Source organism: Cyprinodon tularosa, unplaced genomic scaffold (genome assembly GCF_016077235.1).
Source record: "Cyprinodon tularosa strain WSP-4 unplaced genomic scaffold, ASM1607723v1 ctg1527, whole genome shotgun sequence".
Lineage (NCBI taxonomy): Eukaryota > Metazoa > Chordata > Actinopteri > Cyprinodontiformes > Cyprinodontidae > Cyprinodon > Cyprinodon tularosa.
This window is the reverse complement of record NW_024038361.1, coordinates 20603-46771: the sequence shown is the minus strand read 5'-3', so window position 1 is coordinate 46771 and position 26169 is coordinate 20603. Positions and strand designations below refer to the sequence as shown.

At 38.5% G+C, this 26169-nt stretch overlaps 1 protein-coding gene across 1 annotated transcript in view; it reads right to left on the bottom strand.

Moving 5' to 3' along the window:
- Positions 1–7968: 7968 nt before the first annotated feature.
- The window catches only part of LOC119779892 (contactin-associated protein-like 4), a 35480-nt gene continuing 17279 nt past the window's right edge, over positions 7969–26169 (bottom strand). Inside the window, exons 6-9 of the mRNA XM_038279737.1 lie at positions 22599–22838; positions 18206–18430; positions 16680–16816; positions 7969–8079 (exon numbers count right to left, since the gene is read on the bottom strand). Of these exons, the coding sequence (XP_038135665.1) occupies positions 7984–8079; positions 16680–16816; positions 18206–18430; positions 22599–22838 (698 nt within the window). The 3' untranslated portion in view covers positions 7969–7983. The remainder of the gene's footprint in view (positions 8080–16679; positions 16817–18205; positions 18431–22598; positions 22839–26169) is intronic.

The window sequence follows — 26169 nt, the reverse complement described above, 5'->3', positions numbered from 1 at the left end:
GGCTGAAAACTGTTGAAGTAGTTTAACGACCAAAAACGTACGGAAAAATAATAATAATAATAATAAAGAAAAACAGAAAAACAATAAGTGGGAATGCTTAAGCATTCCCACTTGATAAAGAAAAACAGAAAAACAATAAGTGGGAATGCTTAAGCATTCCCACTTGATAATAAAGAAAAACAGAAAAACAATAAGTGGGAATGCTTAAGCATTCCCACTTGATAAAGAATAAAGAGAAACAGGATCTCAATAGTGTGAATGCCTACAGCATTCACACAATAAAGAATAAAGAGAAACAGGATCTCAATAGTGTGAATGCCTACAGCATTCACACAATAAAGAATAAAGAGAAACAGGATCTCAATAGTGTGAATGCCTACAGCATTCACACAATAATAAAGAATAAAGAGAAACAGGATCTCAATAGTGTGAATGCCTACAGCATTCACACAATTATTGCACAAGTAGCTGAGAGTGAAAGTTGTTTCTTATAACCTTTTTGTCTAAACCAAAGCAGTAGGCAGTGTGAGAATCCTTCATTAGTTCTCGAAACCTTTATGAATACGGTTAGTTGGCTTCACAGTTGCATTGGGAGATAGGCAGAGATGAAAATGTGAAAACTCTTTAGGTTCTTTAGGTTAGCAAAGCTGGTGACGACATACCCCAAAATACTCTAGCTCTGCATTTCACTCAGGTATGTGGCTCTAAATTATTAGAATAGACACATTTAAGTATGAATAAATTTTGCAGTATGTTGCACAGCATTGTGACAATAATGCTCCTACATTGACTGAAAACGAATGAAAGATAACTAGGTGCCTATAGATCATTTAGCTGCTTTTGTAGTCCAAAAACAGAGATGTTCTTTATTCAATCACAAAATACTTTAATTGAAACAACTCCGTTTTTTTTCATAATCCTTCAGTTCCTCTCTGCCAGTATTTATCAAACTAAAAGACAAATGCTCCCATATCACCTTTGTTGGTTAGTTTTACTGACACTCCCCCTCAATCTTTCATCCTCGCAGCAGCATAAACAGCAGCTGTTAGAGCCGACATCACCGCTGTAAACAGCTGCATCAGTGTCTGATCAGATGACTGAGAGTTGACTGCTACCTGAACACATCTGCATGTTGATGAGGGCAGCAGGAAACATTTCAGCAGTGTTTTAGCTGCTACTCTGCTCGCTACATCACCTCTCTCCATATCTTTAGGTTTCCCTGTGTTCCTTCTGGCTCCATTAGTTAGCCTGATGGATGATGAGGTTGGGAGGAAGCGACGGGAAATCCACTTCACTGCCGCTTTTTCTGATTCGGATCCGACTCCCTGCCGTCTGCGGTTTGACAGAGTGGACAGCAGGTTACCTGCTGACATGACGAGGCTGAAACACTTTGTGCTCATTCAGCTGTGAAACAGCAGACAAGGTTCCTACATCAGACTGTAATTAAATGTGGATTCATTAAGTTACCTGAAATGTAGCTGTCATATTTTTTTAAATTAAATATTAAAATCTTTGATACAATTCAAAGAGCAAAAACCTTGAAATATGTGATCAGATTATCATTTTAAAGATTTATTTATAATTTTTTTGATATGGGTCCATCCATTGTCTACCCCAGCCTATCCTTGCAGGGTCATTCTGCCTACCTCCAGTGCTCAGAGATGGAGATACGAGGTAAACCCTAGACGGTTTGCAAGTTGATCAACGGACAGAATGGAGACACATAAGACAAACAACCAGCACAGCTGTCAAAAGTTTATTTCTTCCCCATGGTAGAGTCATTACTGTTGACCCCATAAAAGGTGATGGAATAGGAGATACACTTTGTCCAATTCATAAAGTCCTGCTGAAAGATTTAAGTTAATAGTTATGTCTGTTGTAGAAGAGATGCATCTATGATTCAAAGGATAGAAGCTCTACAGGAATGCCAATCCCTAAAAGTTTAAAAAACAATCCACTGGACTTAGTTTCCAAGGTTTAAGGAGGTTTAGCTTCCCGTCCAGGAAACCTTCTCAATTCAAAATGTCTGGATTTGCATTGAGTTTGAGGCTTTATATAGACAAGGCCTTGTATTGCTTGGAAACATGCAAATAGAAACCGACGAGTGGGTCGTTTGGTTCCATTGTTAGCCTGTAATATCTGAAACCTGTCTCTGATTGTGAAAGGTCGGTCGTTAAAGGGGGGGATTGTTCACTTGGCTGAAGAGAGGAGGTACTTTGTTCCTCTGTGATGGGGAAGGGGTTGTGGTGATACCTGGAGGGAATCAACTAGTTTGAGATGTACTTATGTTGCAGCCCCTGACCTTTTAAGACTGGTGCAGGCATGTTTTGTTACGCAGGTCCAGCTGTGATAGAACACCTTCCTTGTTGGCTGCCTGAAAGCTGCAGAGGAGCAGTGACCTCATTTGACCAGCAGAGGATTGTCAATCCATTCAGATGTTGATGAGACCCACCTGCACCATATAAAAGGCTCCTGAAAGATTTCATTGAGGGGCAGCTAGCGGGAAGAGGTTTTATTAAGCTGTTCCCCTATCTTTGGTATTTACAGCTGCATTGGGCAGTTTGAACTCTTTGCTCTCGCTTTTTCTGCATGTTGTTTGAATCTGCTTTAGCTGGACTTTGAACAAGACAGAAGCCTGTGTTTGGGAGGTTTGGCGCTCCTGTTGTTCTTCTGGGTTGTTTTGAGTTCACCTTAGACTGACTTGTTTGGACATTTTGTAATTTAATTTGCACTTAACCATTCTTGAATTTGTTGCCCCCTTTTGTTTTAATTGGGTAAAGTTGTATTGTGTATTGGTTCTGTAAAACCATCTTTTGTAATAAACATTCCACTTCTTTTTCTCTGGACACATATTTATGTTACACCCCCCTTGACTTTGGTACGTAACACTGGGTATGTGTTTATTCCAATTTATTTTAAAGATTAAACAGACAGTCATGGCGAACAGTCATATTTAATATAAGATATATTTTTATTAATTTCATTTTAAATGAGGAAATATATAAATATGTTGTTTGTAGAACTAAAAAATATTTTCTGTATACAGACTGAGTTATTAAAAAAAAATCTTAACCTCAAATTCCACCTAAAAAAGTGAAATATTATCTCTGACTATAATGTGAAAGCTAAAAACAAAACTTGGATGATGCCCTTTAAATTGACAATGGGGGTAATACTATGGCCTCTCTGCCCCTCTTTTATTTCGCAACTTTATTTCAGACACTCTTTGAAGGAACCGCTTAGAGACAGCATGAATAAATCATGGCATGCTCCCAATTACTCTTGTCACCCTGAGCCTTTTACAATTTCCTGTCTACAAATCCACATTTAAGGAGATGAATTACAGCACTGTAGCACACATTTGCAACTCTTTGGTTTAGTGAAAAGGAATAAACTCTTCTGCACTAGAGAAATCTTAATGCAACAGAAGCTTTAAACAAAGGTAATACTTAAACACACTGAGGAGGCAAAATGCAAAGGCTAGGTAGAAGATAATGAGCTTCTATCTGTGCTGAAAGAACAGTTCTTTGCTCGGCAAAAGTGCTCCAAACCACGCAGCTGTTTGGTCCAAAAAATAATAAAACAGCATGCAAATTTTACCAATTCTGCAGAGCAACCCATTCACCAAGATGATGGGTTCTTAAGCAGGAAAATATCCAAACCCAGCATGTTCAAAACCCTTCAAAATACCATTCTGAAACACATATCTGGCATTTAACCAAGTCTGATAGCTGTGACAATGTGTGACAGATTTTTTATTTAATGTTTACCTGAAGCTAACATATTGATTATTGCTTTTAAATCCCATTCATCAAAAATCCTAAACTCAAAATAGTAAACAGCCTCTCAGTAATCCAATGCATTTTAAGCATCATGAAATCAGTGTTTGGTTTTTATTGAACAGTGACTCCTATTTCATTTTTTTTTTAAGTGTTTCTGTTATTTTTTTTTAGCCAAATGAAGCCTGTTAATGTGCATAAATATTAAGTTCCCAAACATCTAATTTTCCTGATTCTTCAGTTGGTATTAACGATCACATACATAAATGTATTGCAGTGGAGGTCTGACTTATCCCACCTCCCACACCAAAATAGTGAAGATCAGTATATGTTTTAGGACCGTTATTCCTTTTGATGGATTAATTATATAATTTGTTAATGTTAATCAGATCTTGGAAAATACTTTTTAATGTTTTTCCCCCAAGTAACTAGTTATTTGACTCATCAGTAAATTAGTTACCAACTCAATTACTTTTTGGGAGAAGTAACTAGTAACAATACTGAAACTAGTTGATGATTATGGAGTTAATTGAGTGTAATGTGTACAAATTTAAAAAAAAGTAAATATGGAGCTGTGTTAAATAACATTTCTGGGTCTAATATGGGGTGTGTGTGTGTGTGTGTGTGTGTGTGTATATATATATATATATATATATATATATATATATATATATATATATATATATATATATACACTCACCTGCCACTTTATTAGGTAGCCCATGCTAGTAACGGGTTGGACCCCCTTTTACCTTCAGAACTGCCTCAATTCTTCGTGGCATAGATTCAACAAGGTGCTGGAAGCATTCCTCAGGGAGTTTGGTCCATATTGACATGATGGCATCACACAGTTGCCGCAGATTTGTCAGCTGCACATCCATGATGCGAATCTCCCGTTCCACCACATCCCAAAGATGCTCTATCTTCTATCTTCTTTTAAAGCCATATGTGATGTTTCATAAATGTACACCTGTAAAAATTGCTTTTAGCCTGCGTGTTGGAGAGTTTGAAGATATTGGAAAGGGTTGATATGTTTTCCTTTACTGCTTTAAGACCAGTTGAGCAAAGAAGGAACATATATATATGTTTATGTATGTATTACAGTCTGTTTAAGGGTACCGTGCCGTTTCCTGCCACAGAATGACATAGAATGGTTTTATTTACACACTCTGTTCACCTCAACCAGTGACCCCAACATTGGCATATAAAGCATAGTTTACCACATCCTATCTTTGACTTTATTGCCAAGCAGATAAGCTTGTGACAGGATGTCAGCCAATGCGGGGGACTGCCCCTAGTTGAAGGAGGGCTATATTGTGACCATGTTTTGTCAGAAATATCTTCTTCATTTTTATACCACCAGGCAGTCTCTAAAATACTCAGCCACAACCATAATTTTATAATATAACTCTTATATATAAGTTCAGCGTGTTTTCTAGTAGATCTTCTTTGTTTGTTTCCTCCACTTCCTCTTACATCTCTGCTATCGCTCCCCTGACAAAATATATGGATGCATGACATAAACAATTAGACAATTTGGGGTGCAACAATCCATGTAGATTAAAAACACATAGTTTCACAATTATTATGAGGTTGGATATATATATATATATATATATATATATATATATATATATATATATAATGAATCCATATATTGTATTTTTTTAAGGTTATCGGAAGCTTTTTGATGTGGTGGAGGATCTCTAAGTAGATCTGTTGTTTTATGGAGCCATTGGAGGTGTTGTAGGAGGTTACACAGTTCTTTAAATGTAACTTACGCTAGAACTATGAATTCTCTTACAGTATGTCTCTCTTTCTTTTTGGACACCCTGGCTGTGAGTCTAATAACCAAACACACACATGCACATAGCACCAATTTAAAGATTTGAGTAAATTAATACACCTGATATTACAACCCTTCTAGATGACGGGACCCAAGAAAAGAACAAACGTCCAATTTACACTAGCAGATTCCCTCACTAACTGTCATCTTTTGCAAACCCACATTTTTCTACAAGCTGTTTAACAGATCAGATTCAGTGGTGCACCAGATATTTGTAAAGTGAGCTTCTCAGGAGGGGTCTAAACTCAGGGAAGCAGGTTTCAGATTGAGCTGTGGTTTTCCGCTTGGTCATAGTACTCGACGAGTGTCGGTGTACCGTAGCATAAAACTGTTTTTGGACAGTAGAAAGTGCAGGGGACCAAAACAGACTTTTAAAAAAGTGCAGGGGACATGTTCCCAGTGCAATCAGGTTCTCTAAAGATGACATGGCTGTTATGATTCTGGGCTGAATGATTCTCTGCTTATCACTGTCAGGCTGAGTGCTTGTTCTTTCCTCCAATCCCAATCAGTGCTGCTGAGCTCACCTTGTCTCCTGTCTTTATAAGCGTCTACTGGTGATCAAGATCTGGCCTTATTCTTACTGGATTCTCTGACCCGCTCTTTGATATTCTGGACCACAACCGTGTTTCTGATTATCATTCGGATCCGTTTGCCTGAATCTTCCTCCACGGTTCTGACCCTGCATCCATTGTCCAACCACCAATTCCAGCCTTAGCTCTGGATGTCTTTTGCCCAAGTGGGACTAAGTTGTCAAATCTGACCACTGAGACCTGCCAAGCCCAAGGTTTGTATAGTCACCTCCAAAGATCTGTCAATGGCTTTTGCTGTGAAGAGAGCCAGACTGTCTCACCTCGTCTTCATCATCACCCTGCTGTCAGCTCACTAAGGAACCAAACTTCTTCCACCTGAATCCTGACCGCTTTAGTGGCCTTTTCTCTGAGTTTTCTTGAACTCGTCAAATTGATCCCAGGCACTAACCCGTCTCTCCCTCCCCAGTGGTTCCTGTCGCTGACTGCCTGTTATCCGGAAGATTTATTTTTGAAGAAATCTTTCAAATGCTCATGTTTGTGTCTGGATGAATTCTTGGGTCCCCGTCTGTCAGGTCATTATGAATGGCATTTTCCAATCCAAAATCTTTTTACTCTTAAAGCAAATTTGAAAACAACATATTGTTAAACAAAGTGCTGTACGTCCAGAAAATAAGTAAAAAGGGTTAATAAAGTAATAAAAAAACATAAAAATTTTGAGCACAAAAAAATCACTTAAAAGAACAAACAGCCCATGTGAAGAACACCAGGCGAAAAAATAATTATTTAGAAGAAGCATTCCAAGATGTAGAGGCAGGCCTTTCCATAACTTGGGGCAGGTCATCAAAGCCTACGACCTCCGAGGTGGGCTTTAGCCCTCTCGTTGGAACTGTCAGGGTTTGGTTGTGGTTTGGAGGACCCAAATGCAGAGGCAGAAAGGCTGAGGTGAATACTTGTAATTTTAATGATGAAAATGGTTAACAAAGGCAGTCCAAAAATCCAACTAAAAATGTAACAGACCAGAACCATGGAGACATCAAGGGAAAACATGTACAAGGAGCCAGGGAGAGACGAGGTGAGACGACGACAGCGATGATAGGACCAGCAACAACAGAGGAACCAACAAAGAGTGAAAGCAGAGGGAGAGCATATATAGCTGACAGAGACAAAGGCAGGGCTAACGAGCAGACAAGGAGCAGGTGTGAGAGTAGACAAAGAGGGAGCCAAGGGGAAAGGAAAACACACACACACACAAGACAACAGAGGACAACAGAAAAACATGAGAACATAAATCTAGAAATTACAACAAAACTGGAATTAAACCAATAAAACTAGGAAACAAGGAGCAAAGTAAAGTACAACAGAACCAAGACCATGACCGGAACAGCCAAGAGCAGCAGGCCAGCTGACTTTAGAGACCATAAAGAAGAGTACGGGTGAAGCAAGTCAGAGAAATGTGGATAGAGTGCTTTAAAAGAGCTTTAAAATCAGTGCTATAGCAGAAGGTGAGCCAGTCAAGCAGCAGCCACAAAAGGAGTCAAGTGTTTCTAACAATGTGATTGAGTCAGAAGATGAGCAGCTGGATTCTGACTTGTGTGTAAAATCTAGGTTTGCCATCTAATTTCACCAACAGATTGGTGGCGGTGGATTTCATTTATGTAGAGCTGAGAGTCTTCAGCATCTACATTATTTTGTCTGTGTAGAAGAAATGGATTTAACCTATTCGTTCCTTTTATTCATGTAAGACGGTTCATGCTGAGCATCAGAGAAGAGTAAACAGGTGTAAATACTTTAGAGCCAAAATCATCTCTTTTCTGTTCTTCCTCTCCCTTCACTTACCATGCACTCTTCCCAACACCAGTGACTTGATAGCGTTAAACTCTCCATCAGATGTGAGGTTGAAGTCTTCCTTGGTATTTTGATCAACCTAACAAAAGACACAAAAAAACAATTCTTTTATATTAGCTTATTTTAGTGATAGCCTTTAGTTTTTTCATAAACCTGTCTGTATGTATGGTGTAGTGGCTCCATTTTACTGAAACTAGATTTGAAAATAAAAGACGGATTCCCTCAGGGAAGTTCCTTCAAAGATCTCATACGGTTGTGAAGTTTACTTTTACTATCAGATTGTAAATCAGCGGGGGAGAATTTTCTACAGTCAGAGACAGAGCTGTGCTGCTAGTTGCTTTCAGAGGCACTAAAGCAGGGAGTTAAAGGTCCAGGCACCCTAGTGCCTAAAAGTAGGCATAATAGGCAATCATTTATAGATTATAGGCTGCAGAGAACAGTCCCAGGGAAAAATAAATTCTAGAAAAGTTATGAAAATTTATATTTGGTTGTGTGATGTAAAGGAAAGACAACATTATACACACCCGGTGTTATGAATTCTTGAGGACTCCTAGATAGAGCGTAATGATGGAAAATATTTTTATCCTGAATGCAAAATGTTTACATATTTATTTGAACAATTTTGGTACAATTTCTGCTCTAGGTGGGTTGCTCTGTCAGCTAAAGGTACGTTTTAGAATCTTTAAACTCCAGTTAACGATTGATCAATTGTTAAAATATTTGACATTTATTTCAATAATCGATTCATCCCGATTAACAAAAAAAAAAACACCAATAACTGAAAAGGACCCAATAATCACTGTTGAGTGTGATGATTGTTCTGTGTCTTGGTCGTCTAAAACTCCAGGGGCCTCATTTATAAAGTATGTTGGGGCACAATGTTTGACGCACAAGTTGGGATATGATCAAGCTTTTGACCCGATGTGAAAATGTGCAGCAAGCGTGCAAACCTTGTCAGTAAACATTTTACCATTTCAAAACCTAAACTAAATAGTATGAAGTATGATTCTATTTGTGCATTTTTAACGTAACTCTTTGGCTCTGTGCTGACCACAGTACAGAGGCTTATCAAGGCCCAGTTACAGCCCCCTGTTAGACATGACCTCTTGTGAAATGGCATTTCTATAAATGACACTAAGTGAATTATATGATGTAATTTTCTTTATATTAAGAAAAACAAATATAGTTTAAGCATCTTTAAAGTTGTAGGGAAGCGACTGTTCCAACCGTTGCATTTCTCGATTCTCCCAAGTGGTGCACGATTTTACACAAGTGAATAAAGGGAATGTTTTGGTCATGGCTGGTTTGTCAAAAGCATTGTTGCTAACCAGTTAGCAACTTAGTGCTAGTAGGTTCCCAATGGGAAATTCCATTGGGACCAAGTAGCACTATATTGGTGACTTAGAAACGACACTGTCAAGGAACGCTATGGACAGAGGAAACATGCAAGAGGAGGAGAGTTTAGTGTCTGAGGTCTTGGATGAGTCTCCTCCATCATACATTTTTTATTTAGAGTAGAAAAGTGGGGACAAAGATGTTGTGGAAGAGGACGCCAGGGCGGCAGAAGCTTGGTTTGGTGTAGAAGGCTTCCAGCCGTACATGTTTGAGCCCTAGCCTCACAACGCTGCCAGTTCTGTTAGCTCTATGCCTGCCGAAGACACAGACGTCCATCCCCATGAACACTGGGACGGAACTCAATGGGAAAGGAAATTATTCTTATTTGTTGTTTGAACCGTCGCGTATATTAGCTGCGACATAAGAATCAAGATGCTATGACCGAAAAAATTTGATTGACTGTTGATCGTTGATATATGATTGGCCGAATTTAAGTGTACAGGTGGACGTAAAACTAACTGGCCTGCATAAGATAATGAAAAAACCCACAGATTTTAGGACAGGATTTTTTTTTAAATAGAAGTTTTCTAAATTTTGGGACAATACAGTCTGATAAAGAGTACATTTATATTCAAGTCTAAGCCAGAATTATTTGAAATTTAAATATTATTTCCCTACGACTTTAAATGGAGGCTAATTTCCTTGAAATTTAGTGCGGTACTAAATCATATGGTAATGAAACGAAACACTTCAAAGTTATATATTTTGATAAAGAGTCACAGTAAAACTGTTAATGGGAGAATAACTAGGCTAAGTTTGCATTACTTTGAAGTGACATGATGTATTTTACTCTCTCCATGTTTCCTGCTATGTTTGTAATTGAGAGTCAGAGCATGAAATTCTGCAAACATTGAGGCCAGAACTTTATTTTCCACACCCTGTCATTCTGATGTACTACTTTACAGCCATAATGGAACATGGTCTGTAAACCTAAAAGAATCGAGCACAAAGGGCATTCTGATAACAGCCAGAACACAGCAATACGACATGCGGCTAGTGTGATTTCCTCTTTACTGGGTCATTTTTTACGAGGTCGTGGGGTAGAGATGATGATATAGTGTCCACTTGTGAGGCTGCTGGTCATCAGGAAACAGCTGCATGAAACCCTCACTAAAGTTCACCTTACATCCTCGGAGCATTTTGATAACAGCAGAGTGATTCAGGATGATGGAAAGAGACACGACAGAGTGCACTTCATATTTCACCGCAGCCACACATGCAGTGAATCAAGATGAGGTCACCTTGTATTTTATCTCACATTGTTTATAATTAAAGAGACATTCAGGCTGTTGGCTGCTGGTTGTAAGTGCCGTCCTCATACATCAAACCAGGCTGCTGTGAACAAGCTGGGAGATTTGCTGGATCCAGATAAGATTACGGTGCTTCATATTTCATTTGAAGTGTAATTTAATTAGTTGGTTGATCTATTTTTAATCAACATGAAAAGATTCAAAGTTGGTTTTGATGACCGCGCCAGATGGCTTCAATCCAGGGAGTGGGTTGCTTTTTCCGGGTCAGGCAGCAACAACATATTACTGTTTAAATATGTCCACAAAACATTTGTCTAAGAAATCCTTTCTTCTGACTCATTGATGATGAAGCCAGTTTGCACTTAAAGGTACAATAAAAATCAATAAATGATGCCATTAACACTTTAGAAAACTCAGGGTCTACATTTGGTTTAAGATAAAAAGCTCCACAGGAAGTGTATTGGATCACAATGTAAAAATAAACGTCTAGGCAGATTCATAGTTAGTAACAAAAATTTTAATCAGAATATCACAGTTACAGAAAAGAGGAAATGAACCGTCGCTATAGATTTTAGTCATAGATTTGGCAGATCACTAAAAGTTGAAAGAACAGCAGATTCCAATTCAATCTGACAAACTCACATGGAGAGAAAAGATAATTAGAAGAAACTTATTGATACAAATACTTAGTCTTTGGCGCTCAGACCTCAGCAGGAAACATAGCGCTGAATTTTGATGGATATGCATGAACAGGAGTAAAGAACAGCCCCCCCCCCCACCCCCCAGGCCTGAAACTGGTGGTGGAGTGGAGAAGATGAAGTTGGTCAGTCTGTAGACTGCTGGTTAGCGAGACGGTCTGCTGAGCTTTATGGGGAGATCCAGCGGACTGCGTGAGCTGATACTAGAGCTTCACTCGGGGACCTGGAAGATGGAAGTCCAGTTTGGATAAAACAGGTTGAGAGAACCTGTTCATGATGAGCAAGCATGAAGTGACAGTGGAGAGGAAAAACTCTGGCAGAACCAGGCTCAATATGGCGGTCTTCTGCCGGACCGGTTGAAATGAGACACGGAATGCAGTAAGAGTCCCGGAGGAATGACACTCTGATGACGCTTTAGCTATGATGGTGGAGGAGGGGCTGGAGGTGGGTTGGAACGGGTCATCTGAATGAAGTTACACAGCGTAACCACCGCCGGCGCACCAGGCAGCAGACAGGTGTGGATCGGAGGCCTTTTAAGATGAACTTTGGAATCTGATTGGCTTTCGTGGAGGCGTGGTTCAAAGCTGATTGGCTGTGTCATAGGCGGATGAAGGCGAGTAATCAGTTTATTCGGTTGAACTTACGCCTTGGCTCCATTTGTTGAGCAGCACAGGATCCCTATTTCATAGTTTTTTTTATCATTTACCTGCCCAAGATGGATCCATGTTGCCCAGAAAGTGTGAGAAATCAGAGGATTTTGGGATTAATGCCTTTTCTATTTATATTGCTTTATGCTGATGAACCATCAGTATCTACAATAATTCACTGAATAAACCCTTCAACTATGTTTTTTAAATAATAAAATTAGCCACTGCATACTGTAATGAAACCTATCACAACCATGAATATAGATTTGTTCAAACATTTGTTCCAGCTGTACAGGCTTGGTTTATTATTATTTTTTTTTACTTTGCACATTCTGAGCTTTATTTATAAATGCAGACTTAGGGAAGAATTTCACCTGCAAGAGATAAACCAGGAATGAAGTGTTTATATGAACTCCTCCAAGTCCAACTTGTGATAAATATTTGCAAATTTGGCTTTAGGAATCCCTTAAAAGCTTGTTATATTTGAATGCTTTTTGCACCGTGGAAAGCAGAGCAGATGTTGGGCTTTGTGCTTGTCCTCTCTTACTAGATGTGAGTGAAAATTAATAATCCTTTTTTTATTATTTGAACATTTTTCATAATTGTAATAAAATCTTTTGCTTTTAAGTTTATGTTGGATATAATGAGACAGCAACTGCAGAAGAACTGGTCATCCTGTGCTGCATGGGCTCCGTATTTAAAACTAGTATTGCAATATTGAAATTGATGTCTGTGTGTATACATGAAGAACTGCATACTACTTGGATGTAAAATAATTGCAATCATGGCTTTGTAAAGCTGCTGCCTACCTTTGTGAAGCAAGAAAAAGACTAATACAAAGTGAATCCAGTAGAACTTTTTATTGCCTACCTGGAATGGGTGACAATAGTTGAATAAACTTTTGGCTCTCAAAATGGTATCGTTGCTCTATGTGTCGGTACTCGCTGATACCATCATTTTAGTGCTGGATCGGGGCCCCGCCCAATACTGGTATCAGTGCAACACTATTTAAAGCCTTAACATTTTCAACATTTCTTTCTGGTCAAACTGGGCTTCAAAATTAATCTGCAATAGCCATAAAAAAGAAAAAAAAATTCCAACGCACATAGCAATATTTAAAAAAGTTAATCAATGGGGGTGCAAAAAGAATCATGTCATCTGCAAAAAAAAACTAGATTTGATGACCAGAGTTCAAGATGCCCCTCTGCTCTGCAAACAGGATTTTTATGGTTGTTCTAGCAGAGTCCATCACACACGGAACAGGCACAGATTTGAGATGAGAAAATGTTTTAATTCCAGTTAAACTTAATCCAGATACCTAGCCTGACGTAGTCCTACTCAATTCTAGTCAGAATATGAGTCTGATACTGCTCCATAGAGCTGTGATTATGGGGCGTGTTTCGAACGAACCAGGGAAAAAAATGCCTCTGCACTCAATTGGATAGACCTACAACCAATAAGATCAAACAACAAAAATCAAAGCGTGCAGTTGCACGCCTAGAATAAGAAGATGAGCCTTGATCACGTTTCTCTGTTCCTCTTTTAAAATTAATTTGCTGTCGATATCTTCTAGAACAGACCTAATAGCAGAATCTACTCACCCAAACTCTCCGGTGGCAGCCATTATTGTTGTCACCCAAGCGCGCTTTGGTGACGTGGTTGATTACGTTACTGTTGATCATCTGTCCATCATCGTATAAAGCCCGCCCTGACAATTTGATTGGCCCGCCACATATTGTGCTAGCATACTCGCGCTACTATTGAGCAATGCCAGACCGAAGTTCCCAACCTCAAACCTTGTGGGCGGGACTAAGTTCGGAATGGCACCCAGGCTACCAGATACCTGCATTTAACTGGTGTTTATGCCATGTGTGACATACAGGTGCTGGTCATAAAATTAGAATATCATGAAAAAGTAGATTGATTTCAGTAATTCCATTTAAAAAGTGAAACTTGTATATTGTATTCATACATTACATACAAACTCATATATTTCAGATGTTTATTTTGTTTAATATTGATGATTACAAATGACAACAAATGAAAATCTCAAATTCATCATATCAGAAAATTAGAATATTACTGAAGACCAATAAAAACAAAGGATTTATAGAAATGTTGGCCAACTGAAAAGTATGAACATGAAAAGTATGAGCATGTACAGCACTCAGTATTTAGTTGGGCCTCCTTTGGCCTGTATTACTGCAGCAATGCGGCGTGGCATGGAGTCGATCAGTCTGTGGCACTGCTCAGGTGTTATGATAGCCCAGGTTGCTCTAATAGTGGCTTTCAGCTCTTCTGAATTGTTGGGTCTGGTGTATTGCATCTTCTTCTTCACAATACCCCATAGATTTTCTATGGGGTTAAGGTCAGGAGAGTTTGCTGGCCAATTAAGAACAGGGATACCATGGTCCTTCAACCAGGTACTGGTAGCTTTGGCACTGTGTGCAGGTGCCAAGTCCTGTTGGAAAATGAAATCTGCATCTCCAAAAAGTTGGTCAGCTGCAGGAAGCATGAAGTGCTCTAAAACTTCCTGGTATGTGGCTGCGTTGACCTTGGACCTCAGAAAACACAATGGACCAACACCAGCAGATGACATGGCACCCCAAACCATCACTGACTGTGGAAACTTTACACTGGACTTCAAGCAACGTGGATGAAGTGCCTCTCTTCTTTTCCTCCAGACTCTGGGACCTTGATTTCCAAAGGAAATGCAAAATTTACTTTCATCAGAGAACATGACTTTGGACCACTCACCAGCAGTCCAGTCCTGTTTCTCTTTAGCCCAGGCAAGACGCTTCTGACGCTGTCTGTGGTTCAAGAGTGGCTTGACACAAGGAATGCGACAGCAGAAACCCATGTCTTTCATACGTCTGTGTGTGGTGGTTCTTGAAGCACTCACTCCAGCTGCAGTCCACTCTTTGTGAATCTCCCCCACATTTTTGAATGGGTTTTGTTTCACAATCCTCTCCAGGGTGCGGTTATCTCTCTTGCTTGTACACTTTTTTCGACCACATCTTTTCCTTCCCTTCGCCTCTCTATTAATGTGCTTGGACACTGAGCTCTGTGAACAGCCAGCCTCTTTAGCGATGACCTTTTGTGTCTTGCCCTCCTTGTGCAAGGTGTCGATGGTCGTCTTTTGGACAACTGTCAAGTCAGCAGTCTTCCCCATGATTGTGTAGCCTATAGAACTAGACTGAAAGACCATTTAAAGGCTTTTGCAGGTGGTTTGAGTTAATTAGCTGATTAGAGTGTGGCACCAGGGGCCATCAATTTTGAACCTTTTCACAATATTCTAATTTTCTGATATGATGAATTTGAGATTTTCATTTGTTGTCATTTGTAATCATCAAAATTAAACAAAATAAACATCTGAAATATATGAGTTTGTATGTAATGTATGAATATAATATACAAGTTTCACTTTTTAAATGGAATTACTGAAATCAATCTACTTTTTCATGATATTCTAATTTTATGACCAGCACCTGTATGTGGGATAAGTAAAGCTCTTAAAAATGGAAATCAACAAACATGTTTTTTTTTTTTCAAATGGTATTTTATTTTAAAAAGTCTTCTTATAATCACTTTTTTTTTTTTTTTTTTTAACTTTTAAAGAAATTTCATGTGCATCTTGGAGAACAAGAAAGATGATCATTTTTAAAATGTCTTTTAAGCCTGCTCTAATAATGTATTTTCGTATTAATGGTGAACTATTTGGATAGGCGTATTGTTTGTTATATTACCTACTTTAGAACATAGACTTTGTGATTACATGCTGGTTTTATTGCTATTTCAAAGCTTTTTGCAAAACATTACCAATCCCTTACAAACACAAATGATACAAGTCATAATTAATATTAGTAAATAACAAAAAATACATGAATCATACGCTTATGGTATCGAAACAAAAAGCATCAAAATAACCCTAACCCCCTTTTTTTTAAGAATATTTCTAAATACATGTCTTCTTGGCATTTACACAATATTGTAAACCAACATTTTTTTCTGCTCCTGAATACCTTTTTGCGCTCCTACGGCATATTAAGGACGGTGTTGGCAGAATCTTAGTTATGAGAGAAACTTTCAGAGCTGTATGAGTGGCTGCTGTTATTTGATATTTTTCTTCATATTTAAACCTGATATAATCTTGGTAGACAGGGCAGGTTTTTCATCAAAGCTGACATTTTAAGCCTGCCTTTCTATAGAGGGATATTTACACCGAAACAATGACAATAGATCATCGCTCTGTTCAGATTATACAGTTAATTAAAAAGACAGGAGTTACAGGGCGCTCCCTGCTCTTTCATGAATAGCTAGAATTACCAACATGATCTCAGGTGAAGATATTAGGGTCATGCTTTTTTCAAAATGCTGAGAGCGTTTTTAAGATAAAAGATACAATAGACTTAACGCACTTATCCTTCAGCTGGAGTGGAACAAAAGCAAAGCTTTGATTAAAGCTTAAGGCTCTATTTTACTGAGTATTGTGTTGTGCTTTACTTCTAATTATGCATTAATCTAATTCAGCTATTTAACTTTGTCTATTGTGATGTTTAGTCAAAAGTCAGTTTTTGTTGCATCAAAGCTTTTTTTTTTTAAACCCTTTCCAAAAGAGCTTCATCCTCTGACCATGATCTATGATAGGTAAGCATGATTTGTTTTTGCTGTTCCTGCGAGCACGCATACCTTCACAGACACCGTGTGTGTCCGTCTGCTGATAGTGATGCTGTGCAGCTGTCCATCAGCCAGATTCCTCCCGCTGCTGCTTCTCAGCACTTCAGCGTCTCGGTTGCCTTCCAGTTTGTATCTCACCTCCAGCTTATCTGAACAAAAAGAAAGTTTGTTTTTTTTCCTCCCCACAGTTTAAACTTTTACCTTTCTCTTGGTGAAAATATCTTCTTAATCTTTTCACCTCTGTTTGAAGAGGCCTTTTTCACCTCAGTGATGAATCATCCATAAAGCTCTTCATACTAAGTGGATTACTGGGTAATTCCTTTTTTATCAGACAACTTTAAGTCTAATTAATTTTCGTAATATTTGGAGCTTTAAAAGTAAACTCAGTGGAAACATTTTGTAAGGTTTATAGCAGGGGTCTTTTCCAAAAATTGTGTTCTATCAAACTGGTCCTATAGTCACTCTATTACATATGGAGTCATGTAAAGAAGGTAATTTCTCTCTGGGATTATTAAAGTATTTCTGATTCTGATTCCTGGTTGATGGGACAGGTGTTGTGAATGAAACGGTGTCCAGCTTTAAGAGCTCCTGTGTGTCACTTAATGTGTGCATTGGTGACTGAAAGACATCTTCTGCCTCCATTTATCTGTTTACTACAGTGTGTTGAATCCATCTTAATGTGTATTTAAAGACATTTCAATTAGTGGAACAAAATTGCAGGGGGGAGTATAAAAAAAAAAAGTCTAATCAACCAAAACTTTTGCTTTATTATGACTGTACCTATAAGAAAACAAGATTAAGCTTGAAGAAAACTCAAGACATTCACATGTATTTTTTGTTTCTTAAAAGAGGAGAAATCTTTTGTGTTGGAGTCTAAGGAGTTTCTAAAGTAGAACAGGAGGATTTTACTCGTAAGGATTTATGTGGACACTTAATTTTAAGAGCTTTTACCTGACAAATTCACGGCCTGCACACAACCTTAATGCCCCGCTTGCCATTAGCTTTCTGAGTCATTATGAACAGGGAAGGAATCTATTTGAAGCTAATCTAGGTAAAAGGACCAATTTGCTGAGACTCCTGGATGCTGAAAATGTGATTCTAAGTTCAAAGTTTTACTACTTCCACTCTTAAAAGGCACAACTTAATTATCCAACAAAGTTTGTTGTTTTATTAAGCATTTCCCCTGATCTATCACCTATTAGCAGCTTGAAGAAAGTCCCATTTCTGCAGCCCTGTTTATTTTGACGCAGGGATAAAAGCACAACTTAACAGCTGGTGAAGCTGTACTGATGAAACCCAGCAGGGGTTAATGAGGTAAACCCAGATGGAGAGAAGATCTGGACGATTTTTACAGGAATGACATGGAAGACATTAAAATAGATGAGGAAAGTTGAGTGGGATCAAAGGAAAGGAGGAAGCCAAACTGAGAGAAGTTAAGACTAAAGCCGAGCAATTCAGAAAATCAGTTTTGGTTAAAAAGGAATCTAAAGAGAAACATTCTTTAGACATGAAAGAGATATGGAAACAAAGTTTCTCACCATGCTTGTTGATGAGCACAGCCATGTACTCGCTGTAGTAGGAGCTGACGTAAAGTAGCAGAGCTGGACTTTGTGCCGTCCTGAAACTTAAAGAGATGTTCTCCCCTCTGAGCGTCGTGTCGGAGTGGATGGAGGACGGCAGAGCGCTGCCGTTTCTGGACATCTTGTTCGGATCCTTGAAGGTGTATCTGATCGATGTTCCAGATTTGAAGCTGGCTGATAACTCTAACAGACAATAAAGTCACATTACTGTCTATCTGTGACACATGGGGAGACTTTCAGACGACGGAAATATTTTAAAACTATCATCAAGATTATTTATTTAATTATGATTTTTAAGTTTTTTAAAGGACTACTCTCCCCTAAATCATTTTCCTACTAAACTATATAGCTGTTTATTAATGCTATCTACATTGTATTTGTTAAAATCTTAGAATCTTTGGCGCCCTCCTCTGGTTAAAATGGGATTACTGACTCTGATCCTTTAACTGCTGGCTTAGCTAGAGATGTGACGTAACTTAGAAAAACCAGTGGCAGCAGCAATAGTTGTTTGCTTAATGACTGATGCTAAATTATTTTGCTTTTACGCTTTTCTTCATTATAAAAGATTATTAAAATAGTTAATGCATAAAAATTGGATAAAAGAAAATCTTTGTCCTGTCTAGTATAACGATTTGGTACAAATATTGTGTCAGTCAGTCATATCACTTCAAAAATATGATTAGAAAAAAAAGTTTTGTTGAAGAGAAAAAAATATTCTAAATAATGAATCAAAAAAGGAAAAAAAGGGAATGTGCCTTGTCTTTCTAGTCTGAAATGATCTTTTGGGGTTTATTTTGTGCTGCTGGTCCCAAAGAGTAGCAAAATGCTCATATCTGGGATTGGTCTGCCTTGTCTGGTTGCTGTTATGTCAGAGTGCTACAGCCAGTCACAGATATGTTAAAGTACTGTAAACCTGAAAGGAAAAGACGCCTGACACTGACTAACCTTTTATTTTGTTATTGCTGTGAAGCTGATATTCCAATGTCTACGAGTTCCTCCTTGGTGGCAATAGAGCTGGATTCTTCTCATGCTTACTTATTGGATTCTCCTATTATTTTAATCATTAATAAATCAATAAGTGATGCATTATTTCCTCCAAGTCTGACATCTGGTCAGGAGACACCTGTTAGTTGTTTCCCACCATTCAGCACTCACACGGAGTTTCTAATATATTCATGGACAGGTATTATCAATTTCAGTTCTTCTTTTGTTTTATATGGAACAAACCAAGATCGACCACAAATGATCCTCTTTTCAAATATCACTTGTTTCACATACTTTTCTTTAAACCATCTCTTAAGAGGGCTCTGCAAACATGCTTTGATTGTGATTTTCTTCAATTTCACTTTTTTTTCCTACTATAAACTGTAGTTAGAGCCTCTCTAAGAACATTACATTATATTTCACATTGCGCCACTTTATTCATTCGATGTCATAATACATCAAAATCACTTTCTGCCCACCTACCTCTACTAAATGATTATTGACTCAACTGCACACATGCCATCACCAAATGGAAAAAAGTGTGGGAGTCCATCTTTGTTTCCTTTCTCTCCATTTTAAAAGTGTTTCTAGTTGATCAGCCTGGTGCTTTCATTTATCCTTGAAAGGAGGTTCAAGAAGTTCAGTTTCATTTGTTTTTCTCTAAGACATGTTGGTGTGTCTTTGGAACTGCACATGTGAATATCACATTCTATGTGGAAAACCTTTTAAATAGTTTTTTACATTTGCATTACAAACATTTTTACAGTATCTAGAAGAATTACCCGAAAAAGTGTTTTTTTTTCTCTTAGACACGAGTATTGATGTGTATTCATAGGCAACACTAACATAAATTGGCTGAACACAGGAATGAAACTAGAAATAAACAAAACAGCTCTATTTCATGATCTTGTTAGGAAGAACTGCACAAATGACACTGACCCAAACTGCTTAGAAGATGGAATAATGGGCAGTGAATGTTAAACTTAATAGCCCTGTGATTGTTTTCACCACAATCTGTCATCCTTTAACTCCGAAACCATGAGGAAGCTCTTTGAATGAGACATAAAACTCTAAAAAGAAACAAATAAATGTAGATTAAAAAGTAGTAAACTTTTTATTAATGTTAAAGTTTATGAGGTGTTAATCACATTTAAATGATTAGCTAAAATATATGATTTGGCAGTTAATAAAGCAATACAATCTCCAAAAGAAAAATGTTTTTGAACTACCTTTAACCTTTGCTAAGGTTCATGAAGATGAAGACTCCATGTTTGAATTGTTAGTGTCAAGGCTCCAGTCTGTGTGTTTGTTTTTTGTGTTCGTCTCCCTTCCTCCAACAGGAGGCGCCTGGTTCTGGTCCGCCTCCTCACACACCTGCTGATGGTTACCTCGTTAACGGAGTGCTCTTAAGCTGCTGATTGCCACTACTTTGACGCCTGAGTGTTTGCCAGTTTTGGGCACTCTAGCCAAGCTGAGTTTTTGCTGAGTAAGACTGAGTTCTTGTCAACCTGAGTTATTTTTGAGTTTTTTTTTTGTCTTTGCCTCTCGGCAGGAAGTCATCCTGCAAACTGGATCTTTCGGACCTTCACTCCCTGGAAGGATCAACTGAGCCTCAAACTGAGCTGGGGATTGAAACGGGAGGTTTGGATCCACTTTCCCAAAGAGGACGTTGAGTTTACACACTGAGCAAGGGAATCATCTCCACAATGACCCGTTCAAGTACCGCAGGAAATCTGAGTGGCAGTCAGTTTCTCTGTTCACCTACAAACGACCGCGTTTTGGGTAAACCCTGTTCCGCCCTCCACGGAATCAGACAAACACTGGAACTACAGCATACAGACTGGAGTCTAAGATTCAACAACTTCTCTGGAAACGTGAGTCAGCAACCTGATCCTCTTCTCCAAGTTCACGAATGAAATTTCCTGCTGAGCCTGAACTAATCGCTGTGTCTTCCCCTCACTTTTCAGTTCCGGTTGAGCAGAGTTAAGAGCAACACTGCTCTTTGCATTATCTCTTCAATAAAACCTGTTAAACCTTTTCCCCTGGTCTCTCTGTAAAAGTTTCTCTGCATTTGGGTCTCATCTTTAGTTAATCATGACAGTTAGAACAAAATTCAGAGTGCATCTACACCTTATGAACAACGGACATTCTTTTGAGGACCAGAATGTTCACATATTGGACAAAGAAGATAGGTGGTTTGAGGCGCATGAAGGAAGCCATCTATGTTAAGAAAAAAACAACAACCTTGGACTCAGATTTCAGCTTTAAAAAATAGTTCAGCGATTGAGTTGATCCCTTCCCGCTATCATCTCAACCCCCTGCCCCTTAAGGGGGAACAGAGCACCTCGCCTCTTCAGCCAGGCCAATAATTCCCTTTAACGACCCACTTTTCAGAGACATAGACAAGTATCGGGTAATACAGGCTAAAGAAGAAACCAAATGACCTCCATTCCTAAAGAATCCCGTTCGTCCGGTTCAATTTGCATGTTTCTAAGCCAAAACAAGGCTTTGCTTTGGTCCACTCTATAAAGCCTTGAACTCAACGCTATTTCCGACATTTTAAATTGAAAAAGATTCTTGGATGGGAAGAGAAACGTTTTCAAACTTGGAAACAAAGTCCAGTGGATTGTTTTCTTATATTTTTTGGAATAAACCGGCAGTCAAACTTTGCTGTAAAAGCTTTATGAATAATGAGCCTTTGAAATGTTGTAGGCTGTTAATCCTGCTTCTAAAGTCGGTTTCTAATATTTTTATCCTTTGTTTGAAGTGCACAAACCTGTAGACTAACCAAGATATAACACGATCTTGTTATATGTTCTATAAGGATTTTACTAAGATTGTATTTTGTTTTAAGATAAAAAAATAAAAAAATAAAATCCAAATTTGGGTTTTATAAAAATTTATTTTTACAATAAAAATTGTTTAAAAAAAAAGATAATTAAGAATTATTAAGTTTATTAAATGGATTGTTTGACACCTAAGAAAATCATCAAATGCAAATGCATAGAAATTAATAAAAAAAATAAAAAAAGCAACAACGTCTATTAACGAACTACTTTAAAAACATAAAGTCTTATATATGATTATATATAATTTACAATCATTTAGGGTTATAGAGAAAATTCTAGGCAGGGCTTTGAAGCTTTGGAGCTGTTTCATAGATTCTTGAACATAAAAAAAAATGACTTTCTTAGCACTCATTCCTGCAGAGTGAATACAGTCTGTGCAGTTTATAGCCCTGTGCATAGTGGGTTTTTTTTTTTAGCTTCCTGAGGTCAAAAAGCACATTTTCTACTGCTCTCTGTACTTAGTTTAGCTCCAGTTACAGAGCTAAGCTATGTTTGTTCATAGCAGTCTAACTGCGTACCTGTATGGCAGAAGACTCCAGTGTAAGCAGACAAGCTGCAGTCACAGTGGAAGCCCTTGGCCCGCTCCACACAGCGTCCCTGATTCTGGCACAGGGATCCGTAGCTGCTACAGTGACCGGGGCAGCCGGGTCGAACCCCCGGCGTGATCTCTGCCCTTTCCTCCAGGTCCAGAGTGACTCCGTTCAGCTGCAGAGAGCGGATACAGCCTCGGAAACCCCTCTGTCTGGACGCTGTGCCTCCTAAAAGCAAGAAAATAAAAACAGCCTGTTTAAAGTGGCTCAGCTGTGTGAGACACCAAACTAAGGGCAAGATCATGTTAGAGCTACTTTTCCTGTCTGTCATCGGGAGTCTCAATTACTGCTATCTGAGTTGAAACGCCTACTTTTTTCTTTCTCTGTGGTTTTCTATTTATTCCACCTGACATTTCAACAATCCACAAGTCACAGCAGCTCCTGCAGAAGCCTCTCCATGTCAAATATAAACACAGAAAAGCAACAGGCTGTGGGTGGGAAGACGCATTAAAAGACGACACTAATCTGCTTTCCATACGCCTTTCTGTTGCATCTTTTCAGCTGCAGACTGGTTCATCTGGAAACTTGCAACCATAAAGAATTAATGTTTTGGTATTTTTTTCCCCCCAAATTACAATGTATATACTCAAATCTTTTTAACAAAACATCTAAAATTGCTGCCTAATTGACACAAGCTATTAGATTTTCTTTTCCGGTCTTGATAGACTTCAGGAAAGCACTGGAATTAGCGGCTTGCTAGCTCAAGTGCTAAGTCACCCATCCTGCAAACAGGAAGCCTGGGTTTGTATCCGCTTAATCCCACACTGCTCCCCGAGCGCCGCACAATGGCAGCACATTGCTCCCCACGGTGCTGGGTTACATGCATAGAGTTCCTTTCATTGTTCTGTACTTGTGACAGTGTAACGACAATAAATGGAAAAAAATATATACAGTGGGGCAAAAAAGTATTTAGTCAGCCACCAATAGTGCAAGTTCTCCCACTTAAAAAGATGAGAGAGGCCGGTAATTTTCATCATAGATATACCTCAACTATGAGAGACAAAATGAGAAAAAAGAATCCAGAAAATCACATTGTCTGATTTTTAAAGAATTTATTTGTAAAATATGGTGGAAATAAGTATTTGGTCAGTTACAAACAAGCAAGATTTCTGGCTCTCACAGACCTGTAACTTCTTCTCAGAGATGGGAAGTAACAAAGTACAAATACTTCGTTACTGTACTCTTTACTTTACTACTTATTTTTATGGCGACTTTTTACTTCTACTCCTTACATTTTTACACAAATATCTGTACTTTCTACTCCTTACATTTAAAGAAATTGGCTCGTTACTTTAGTTTTGAATCATTTCAATGGAGTTACCGTTATTATTTTTCAAGTCATCAATACCAAATTCAATCTAATTGGATGGGAATCTACGTTGCATTTGACGCACCGCTACAAGATGAATCGACAGATTTGGCGGTATTCATTCGCGGCAAATCATTGGAGCTTGGTGGCGGTGGCGTTAGCATAGTAGTATGGACGACGAGATGATTGAAAATGAACACAACGGAGATCTAGTCCTAATGGCAGACATCCATTTAAAATGTAGGCAACGGCATGAAAAAAGTGGTTTCTACTTTTACTTTTATACTTTAAGTAAATTTACAAGCCTGTACTTTGTTACTTTTACTTGAGTAAAGAGGTTTAATCAGTACTTCCACTTTTACCAGAGTATTTTTTAACACAAGTATCTGTACTTTTACTCAAGTACGGAAAGTGAGTACTTTTGCCATCTCTGCTTCTTCTGTAAGAGGCTCCTCTGTCCTCCACTCGTTACCTTCATTAATGGCACCTGTTTGAACCCGTTATCAGTATAAAAGACACCTGTCCACAACCTCAAACAGTCACACTCTAAACTCCACCATGGCCAAAACTAGAGAGCTGTCAAAGGACACCCGAAACAAAATTATAGACCTGCACCAGGCTGTGAAGTCTGAATCTGCAATAGGTAAACAGCTTGGTGTGAAGAAATCAACTGTGGGATCAATTATTAGAAAATGGAAAACATACAAGACCACTGATAATCTTCCTCGATCTGGGGCTCCACGCAAGATTTCACCCCGTGGGTTCAAAATGATCACAAGAACGGTGAGTAAAAATCCCAGAACCACACGGGGGGGCCTAGTGAATGACCTGCAGAGAGCTGGGACCAAAGTAACAAAGGCTACCATCAGTAACACACTACGCCGCCAGGGACTCAAATCCTGCAGTGCCAGACGTGTCCCCCTGCTTAAGCCAGTACATGTCAAGGCCCGTCTCAAGTTTGCTAGAGAGCATTTGGATGATCCAGACGATGACTGGGAGAATATCATATGGTCAGATGAAACCAAAATAGAACTTTTTGGTAAAAACTCTACTCGTCGTGTTTGGAGGAGAGAGAATGCTGAGTTGCATCCAAAGAACACCATACCTACAGTGAAGCATGGGGGTGGAAACATCATGCTTTGGGGCTGTTTTTCTGCTAAGGGACCAGGACGACTGATCCGTGTGAAGGAAAGAATGAACGGGGCCATGTATCGTCAAATTTTGAGTGAAAACCTCCTTCCATCAGCAAGGGCATTGAAGATGAAACGTGGCTGGGTCTTTCAGCATGACAATGATCCCAACACACCGCCCGGGTAACGAAGGAGTGGCTTCGTAAGAAGCATTTCAAGGTCCTGGAGTGGCCTAGCCAGTCTCCAGATCTCAACCCCATAGAAAATCTTTGGAGGGAGTTGAAAGTCCGTGTTGCCCAGCGACAGCCCCAGAACATCACTGCTCTAGAGGAGATCTGCATGGAGGAATGGGCCAAAATACCAGCAACAATGTGTGAAAACCTTGTGAAGACTTACAGAAAACGCCAACAAAGGGTATATAACAAAGTATTGAGATGAACTTTTGTTATTGACCAAATACTTATTTTCCACCATATTTTGCAAATAAATTCTTTAAAAATCAGACAATGTGATTTTCTGGATTTTTTTTTCTCATTTTGTCTCTCATAGTTGAGGTATATCTATGATGTAAATTACCGGCCTCTCTCATCTTTTTAAGTGGGAGAACTTGCACTATTGGTGGCTGACTAAATACTTTTTTGCCCCACTGTACATATTTTTACAAGGTGCAATAAAGATTACTGACCATTGTGATAAAAATCGTATATTTTGTAGAATAATTGCTGAGGAACTTACTTATGCTGTTAATAAAATCAAGCTCTTACTTAATAAAATAAAGCTTTATATGCCAATATATACTTTACACATATTAACATACAAATTAATTTCTTAAAAAAAAAAAAATCTAGTGAATATTTATGTAATTCTGAAATACGATGCTCTAAAAGAACATTTGAAATTTACTGTAATAATTCAGTAATGTGATAAAAAGAAAAACATATGGTGCCTGGCCACGAATGAAATGGGAAATGAAAAGTGAGTTTGTTTGTTTTTTCTGTAAGGGGAATGATTTCTGGTTTTAACAGTTAATCATAAGAAACTCCAAAGGTTTTTGGAAAAA